General features: G+C 43.4%; 3 protein-coding genes across 3 annotated transcripts; 2 read left to right on the forward strand and 1 right to left on the reverse strand.

Moving 5' to 3' along the window:
* Positions 1-2,382: 2,382 nt before the first annotated feature.
* On the reverse strand, positions 2,383-2,890 carry LOC104984346 (histone H2A type 1). Its single transcript, XM_010834030.1, has one exon. It carries the CDS (start codon positions 2,842-2,844, stop codon positions 2,452-2,454), a length of 393 nt encoding a protein of 130 aa, XP_010832332.1. The 5' UTR covers positions 2,845-2,890; the 3' UTR covers positions 2,383-2,451.
* A 238-nt stretch (positions 2,891-3,128) lies between these two features.
* On the forward strand, positions 3,129-3,610 carry LOC104984347 (histone H2B type 1). Its single transcript, XM_010834031.1, has one exon. The coding sequence runs from the start codon at positions 3,151-3,153 to the stop codon at positions 3,529-3,531; it is 381 nt and encodes a 126-aa protein (XP_010832333.1). The 5' UTR covers positions 3,129-3,150; the 3' UTR covers positions 3,532-3,610.
* A 2,727-nt stretch (positions 3,611-6,337) lies between these two features.
* On the forward strand, positions 6,338-6,738 carry LOC104984348 (histone H4). The gene has a single exon (XM_010834032.1). It carries the CDS (start codon positions 6,377-6,379, stop codon positions 6,686-6,688), a length of 312 nt encoding a protein of 103 aa, XP_010832334.1. The 5' UTR covers positions 6,338-6,376; the 3' UTR covers positions 6,689-6,738.
* The last annotated feature ends 1,103 nt before the right edge of the window (positions 6,739-7,841 follow it).

Consider the following 7,841-nt stretch of genomic DNA (forward strand, 5'->3'; position numbering starts at 1 on the left):
AAGAAATAAATACACACTACATGAGAAACATAGACTACAATCCATGGGGTCGCAAAGAGTCAGACACGACTGAGCGACTTCACTTTCACTTTTCACTTTCATGCATTGGAAAAGGAAATGGCAACCCACTCCAGTATTCTTGCCTGGAGAATCCCAGGAACGGGAGCCTGGTGGGCGGCCGTCTATGGGGTCACACAGAGTCGGACACAACTGATGTGACTTAGCAGGAGCAGCTGCAGCAACTATATTAGAATAAAATAAAAAACAGGAGACATTCTTTTAGATAGTATTTCAACCCAGTATATCTAAAATTTTCATTTCAACATGTAATCAATTGTTAGATATTTCACATTCTTTTTAAATTTTGCACTAACCATTCAAAATACAGTGTACACATATAACATGTCCACCACTTCCTTTTTCAGGTTAGCCACATGTCTATTGCCCAGGGCCACTGGTTTTTACCATATTGACAATGAATGCAGCTCTATACCATCACCCCTCATCTTTCCTCTAAACACAAATTTTAAGAACTGTAAAATTTTTTTTCAGGAAAAACAATTTGATTTGCATGTGAGGAATTCAAGTTATTACTTCATAAAGAAACGCATCCTTGCATGAACTTCTTTTCGAACAATTCCCTTGCAACATAATTGATTTTTCTGTTTTAGGAATGTAATTCCTTTGTTTTTAAAGAATCTAAATCCCCTCCAATAATGTATATTTACCACACATCCCATGAGTTTGCATCTGTAATAGTTCCTTGCATGCATGTGCGATACTCAGTCACTAAGTTGTGTCTGACTCTTTGCGACCCCAGGCACTGTAGTCTGCTCAGCACCTCTGTCCATGGAATTCTCCACGCATGCTGGAGCAGATTTCCATTTCCTTCTCCAGGGGATCTTCCCCAGCCGGGGATCGAACCCTCCGTCTCCTGCATTAGCAGGCGGATTCTTCCTCACTGAGCCACCTGGGAAGCCACTGGCAGAAACTTGGGATAAGCTCCTTGCCTGACATCTGAATTTTTCTGATCATCTCCCTCCCCTCAGAGCCTAGAAGTTACCTGCCAAGATTTTTTTCTTCTTGAAAGTAAGTGGAAAATTATCTAATTCCATTAGTACATCAAGATCTTTAACACAATTGAAAGACCAAGAAGGTGGTATTTTAACAGTAGAATTTAGCATTTTCATCCTGAAACGTATGGCCATTACCTCATATCGACACCTCAATTTGTGTGGATGGGTCCAAGGGAGCTAGGAAAATACTTGAGAACACAATAATAAACAAATGGTTATAATTAACAGGTACCTCAGCTAATTTTTCCGATAAAAGACCTGAAGATTTAAAATGTCCGTATTCAACGATGTAAAACAACGTACACTGACGTGAAATTAGCGATGCCGAAAGCTCAGCTTCTCTGTACATCAGTTTAGAACTGAATCTCGGAGACAGTTTTGGGTGAAGTAGAAAAGTTTTGTTCCTTTGCCAGGCAAAAGGAGACAAAACGGCCTCTTGTCTCAAAGTGAAGTGAAGTCTCTCGATCGTGTCCGACTCTTTGCGACCCCATGGACTGTAGCCTACCAGGCTCCTCCATCCATGGGATTTTCCAGGCAAGAATACTGGAATGGGTTGCCATTTCCTACTCCAGATCTTCCGGATCCAGGGGTTGAACCTGGGTCTCCCGCATTGTAGGCAGACGCTTTACCGTCTGAGCCACCAGGTAAACTTGTCTCAAAAAACCAACCTGGGAAGATTTGAAAAAGTTTTATACTTCTCAAGGGCGTGGTTGCTGACAAGGTTAGGGTGTATGCAGGATTATCAGTTGGTCAGGTCTCCTAATCTTGATGAGTTTCTCTGATCTCGTCAATCTTGCCTCATGTGGTTTCTAGTCTGCTCCTGAGAGTAGCAACTGTTCAAATCTGCTATTTGGAACTCAGGGAAGGTCAAGGCTAGTCTTGCCTACAAGAAACGGGGAGAAAGGGCCCCCATGTTTGGGAGTCCCACAAGGCCCCACTGTTTCAGTAGGTCTTTTTCAGAAAACTAACGCCTCCAATAATTGCCTTCGGCCTAAGGCACAGGTTTGATTTGATCCCTGGACACACGTAATCTTTAATTACTAAAACCCGGAAAACCAAAGGGCCTTAAAACTGCCACAGAAAGGAATAGACCTTTCATAACGTTTGTGCTTCCCAACTCACAATTGGCACAGGGTGGCAATATTTAGTGAGTAAATAAATCCTCGTATCTTTTCATGGGTAAGTTTATAGACATGACACACTTTAAAAGGGACTGTCTTCTAAGCTTCAAGGTTGGCATAATACATGCTTAAACTATCATCTAGTATGTAAGCTTTAGTACTTAGTGCTCAGTTCTTCCAAGGGCTTTTAAGTGGCTCTGAAAAGAGCCTTTGGTTTGATTGAGACCTAAACTGGTGCGAAGTAATCCAGACTTCTATTTGCCTTTCGCCTTATGGTGGCTCTCAGTCTTCTTGGGCAGCAGCACCGCCTGGATGTTGGGCAGGACACCACCCTGAGCGATGGTGACTTTGCCCAGCAGCTTGTTGAGCTCCTCGTCGTTGCGGATGGCCAGCTGCAGGTGACGCGGGATGATGCGCGTCTTCTTGTTGTCCCGGGCCGCGTTGCCCGCCAGCTCCAGGATCTCGGCCGTCAGGTACTCCAGCACCGCCGCCAGGTACACCGGGGCCCCGGCCCCGACCCGCTCGGCGTAGTTACCCTTGCGGAGAAGGCGGTGCACTCGACCCACGGGGAACTGGAGTCCTGCCCGCGAAGAGCGAGTCTTGGCCTTGGCGCGAGCCTTGCCGCCTTGTTTGCCACGTCCAGACATGATTCAAGACCAACGGTCACCGTGGAGAATGAGAGGCGAACCCAGAAACGGAAAGTTTATAACCCTCGCTGGGCGCGAAAAGAAAGCGGTACGATTGGCTATCGTTTTACTTTTGTTTAGACCAATGGAAATGCGACTATGCAGGATGCCTACCTTGATTGGGCGAAGCTGAGCTGTGATGTCACACAGAAGACGCACCAATCACCAGAAATCTCTACTGCACTTCATTTGCATAAACCCTTGTCCTTAAAAAGGTGCCTTTCGGCTTCCTCTTCTTCAGTGGTTCTGTGACCGCAGTACTTCAGCATGCCTGAGCCAGCGAAGTCCGCTCCTGCCCCGAAGAAGGGTTCTAAGAAGGCGGTGACCAAGGCGCAGAAGAAGGACGGCAAGAAGCGCAAGCGCAGCCGCAAGGAGAGCTACTCCGTGTACGTGTACAAGGTGCTGAAGCAGGTCCACCCGGACACCGGCATCTCGTCCAAGGCCATGGGAATCATGAACTCCTTCGTCAACGATATCTTCGAGCGCATCGCTGGCGAGGCGTCGCGCCTGGCGCATTACAACAAGCGTTCGACCATCACATCCAGGGAGATCCAGACGGCCGTGCGCCTGCTGCTGCCCGGGGAGCTGGCCAAGCACGCCGTGTCCGAGGGCACCAAGGCCGTCACCAAATACACCAGCTCCAAGTAAACGTCTTTACAGGCCTCGTGGAACCCAAAGGCTCTTTTCAGAGCCACCTACCTTTTCTAAAAAAGAGCCTGTCCACTGATAACTGTTTTGAAGTGTTTAGTTTGTGATGTTAGAGAGTTTTCTGTTTGAGAGGTTATTTTGTTTTTTGCAGTATAGTGGTTTTTTTCTTAATAAAAGGCTTAAGTTTCGCTTTCTAATTTTGTTCGCAGAAGTATTTGAAGATAACTTGTTGCAGTGTAAGTAGCCAGGGCATTACAATCATTTCTGGGCTTTTCTGTGATCTTAGAGTTAAGGTCTTCCAATTATTTGGCATCTGTCTTGTTCATTGCTGGCTCCAAACTCCCTGCTCGTCGTACTCTAGGCTAATGAGTCTCGAAAAATATTTAGGTTAAGGGATACTATACAGAAAGCCGCCAAACCGACATGGTGGCAGACTGATGTCTTAATGACCATTTTGTCGGTATCTGGACTTCAAGTTCTTTAGAACTAAAGTCAAAAAGCAGAAGAGCGGAGAGGCAATAAGGAAGTAAAAAGGGCCAACTCCGGGAATGGTCAGCTTCAGGGCAGGCATGTATTTCTTGTAGCCATTCACAGTTGGGCGGTTTAAATTATCTCTCTGTGACGTGAACAAAGGCAATTTAACAGGCTGAGGGCCAGGATCCTCTGACGAAGCTCATTATACGATTATAAAAAGGAGAAGCAAATCAAAGAGACAGTTCTAACATAGAATTGGTTCCTTGCAGTATAACCAATAAGCTACACAGAGGGTAACAAGGCTAGGGGTCTCTAAGCAGAGGAAATAGACGCCAAGTGGCAGACTTTTTTTTGTCCCCCCGCTATACAAAATTAAAAGGTTTCTTGTAAATTTTGTGTTGTCATGATGACACCTGGTTCTACCTGAACTTAAACTTTTCTCAAACCTTGAGCTAACCAATGGGTTTTTTTTTTTAATGGAAATCTTTTTCTTAAGCTGTGTTAATGAAAGATGTATTTGCCTTGGAATCTGCCTGTCTTCAAGTCGGTTCAGCCTAAGACTCAAACCTTGAATAGACCATTGCTCAACAAACCATTGTCTTACTCAAGGAAATTTTCTCTTAAGCTATGGTATTGAAACAATGTATTTGCTGGAAAGCTGCCTTTCTTTAAATTTCATGTCAATTGTTTTATGGCAGGGGATGATTCACTTTATGTCAGTGCTATCTCAAAATGCCTATTGGAAGAGGGGCCTGATGCAACTCTGTTTTGAGATGATTCTTTAATAGATATATAACTGCTTGCTAAGAGCTAGCAAGGGGGTCATTCTGTCCCTTTCTAATGCCCCCTTCTGATGTCAGAAGCTTCTTTTGTCCCTGTATACGTTAATAAAGTTTTATTTCACGTAAGCTTCAAGTGATCAAGCCTCGTCTCTGACCCCTGATCGAAATCCTCTCCTCTGGAGGTCATGAATCCCGGTGTAGCTCACGGCTCTCTTGGTTGCAACTTTTCACTACTTAGCTACTTACTGCGTTTGAAATTGAAGAGGTGGATCTAGTAGTTTTAGATATTAGATGACAAGGAGGCCTACTTCACCACCAGTGTGTCTGAGTGCTTGTTCTCCAAGCTGCAGCTGGCCCAGAACCTCATGCACTATTAAAATCTCAACCTTTTATAGTTGGGATGTACAGTAATTTTAAGATAGAGTATTAACAGGACTTGACTTGTCATGCGACACCATAGTTTTTAACAGTTTTCTAGGTTCTCTTCTAGATCCCTCTCTTTGCAATTTACCCCACTCTGCTCCACCACCTTCCATAAAAATACTGTAAAATGATAAGCATTGTTAAAGGTAGTAGATGGCTAAAGAGCAGTTTGAAAAATAATCCTGAGTCCTTTCTCTTGTGCCAGTTTAAGAGTGCAGAATTGGAAAACTTTATATTTCCTTCACCTCTTCAGTTCTCTTTGAAACAATGCACCTTCTCTCTGTTGGCAGGAAAGCCTGGTGCCTCTGAAAAGCCCAAAGGCGTTTTCTTTTCTTTTTTCTTGTAACATTTTGCAATGTTGAAAACATTCTAATGGAAACACACTAGGAAGGACAAATTTTCTCAGTATATTACAGAAATTACATTAAAGATGATACTGTTAGTGGGAAATAAATCCATAAATCTTGCTAGGTGGACAGTTAATCAAAGACAAAATATAATCTATCCCCAAATTAATTCTGAATGTAACAAATAGATTATTTGGGAACTGTAATACATAGAACAGAATTTTAGTAATAGTTCTAAGTATGTTAAAGGTGGTATTTCAAGAGCAGCAAAAAAATTAATTAAAAAATATTGCTGATTAAGGAATTGGTAGAGAACTGTTTTAAACTGTGCTATGGAAAATTCATAAGCAGTAATAAGCAGACATTAATAACTTGTTATTAAAAACTCAAGGGGAGTTGATTTAAATATACCAGTATAAAGAGGTTTTAGAAGGCCCTATACAGAATAGCATACATTTTCCTGGAGTCTGCGCTTTTATCTGTTCACCAAAATGCCAAATTGGCTACTAGGGGAGATCTATGTGTGGTGCGATAACAAGTTGTTACTTCCCCTTTTCTGTATTTTCCACAACATTCGTGTTTTCCCTAGCATTCAAAAGCAATTCTAAATCTTAAGGTAACAAAAGAGTTACCACAGTCCAAAGGAACAGAGAAGGCCTCTTTTTTTTTTCCCTTTTGGCCCAATTCCCCTCCCCCACTAACGGCGTGATTTCCCGCCTCCTCCTTTCTTCAGGTTCTCAGTTCGGTCCGCTAACAGATGTATAAAGGTGCATCGCGAGGCTTGGAAGTTACGCTTTATCGGGTCTTCAGGTCTTCGTCATGTCTGGTCGCGGCAAAGGCGGAAAGGGTCTGGGCAAAGGAGGTGCTAAGCGCCACCGCAAAGTCCTTCGTGATAACATCCAGGGCATTACCAAGCCTGCTATTCGGCGCCTGGCTCGTCGTGGTGGTGTGAAGCGCATCTCCGGGCTCATCTACGAGGAGACCCGCGGGGTGCTGAAGGTGTTCCTGGAGAATGTGATCCGCGACGCGGTCACCTACACCGAGCACGCCAAGCGCAAGACTGTCACCGCCATGGACGTGGTCTACGCGCTCAAGCGACAGGGCCGCACCCTCTACGGCTTCGGCGGCTGAGTGTTCATTTCGCTTCCATTCACCTAACAAAAGGCCCTTTTCAGGGCTTCCCAATTTTCCTTGTAAGGAGCTGTAATTCTCGTTTCATTAAGTGCTAAAGATACACTTAATACTTTGGTCTAAAAGGCCGTCTTGTTTCTGCTCCAAGGCGCGTGCGCGCCTAGTCCCACACTTGTACAGCGGGGTCCTGTGCCCCGTCAAGCTTTTATATTAGCATATATTTGTGCTAGGTTGGTTAGGGCCTAAAGTTGCATGACTAGTTAACGGATGTAGCTAGTCAAGATAAAAGTTTTTGATGGCAAGTAACTTTTTTAAAAAAACGAAATTCTTGTAGTTAAGCCGTCCTATTAAGAGTAGGGTACTTTGAAGATTTCGATTAATATAACGTACACTAGTAAGTAAGGTACAGTCGAGTCTGGCACCGGCTCTTGTACGTAGTTGCAGCGTCTTGGCTCAATAGTTGTGGCTCGCGGGCTCTAGAGCACAGGCTTAGTAGTTGTGGCACATGGGCTTGGTTGCCCCGTGCCATGCGAAATCTTTAAGGACCAGGGATCAAACCTATGCTCCCTGCATTGACAGGCGGATTCTTAACCACTGGACTACAAGGGAAGTCTGGGAGAAGGCTTAAAATTAGTATACTCATAAAATCAAGTGAGTTAAGAGTTTAAAAAGAATATTTTTAAATTACTTTGGTGGTTTTTTAAAGGCGAGGTTCATAATTGGTCCTCATTAGGTGTTCTGTATTTGGTGAAATGAATACCACTGGTGGTAAGAATTGAGAAGGGACAGTTACAGTAATGGATGCAGATAAAGCAAAAGCATAAAATTTCTGGCCCACATGCAGTGCAAATGTTTTATTTAGACATTTTTTCTTAATTTTTGGGGTCACTAATGTAAACATGTTCATGAAAAATGTACTTATTTTCATCTTGTGAAAAGTCTGATTTGGCATCACTAAGCAGACCCACATATATTTTGGATATAAAAAACAATCTATTCAGGATGTAAAAGATATTTTGAGAGATGCAAATGTCTTCTTTTATGACTTTACTCTTTTTTATTTGGTTTTAATTGGAGAATAATTGCTTTACAATATGGCATTGGTTTCTGCCATACATCAACATGAATCAGCCATAGGTATACATATGTTGCC

The sequence above is a fragment of the Bison bison genome, unplaced genomic scaffold (genome assembly GCF_000754665.1).
Source record: "Bison bison bison isolate TAMUID 2011002044 unplaced genomic scaffold, Bison_UMD1.0 scf7180017863991, whole genome shotgun sequence".
Classification (NCBI taxonomy): domain Eukaryota; kingdom Metazoa; phylum Chordata; class Mammalia; order Artiodactyla; family Bovidae; genus Bison; species Bison bison.

What these genes read in the sequence shown, in the direction of transcription:
- LOC104984346 (XM_010834030.1), bottom strand. Translation starts at nt 2,844, where the DNA reads ATGTCTGGACGTGGCAAACAAGGCGGCAAGGCTCGCGCCAAGGCCAAG.
- LOC104984347 (XM_010834031.1), top strand. Translation starts at nt 3,151, where the DNA reads ATGCCTGAGCCAGCGAAGTCCGCTCCTGCCCCGAAGAAGGGTTCTAAG.
- LOC104984348 (XM_010834032.1), top strand. Translation starts at nt 6,377, where the DNA reads ATGTCTGGTCGCGGCAAAGGCGGAAAGGGTCTGGGCAAAGGAGGTGCT.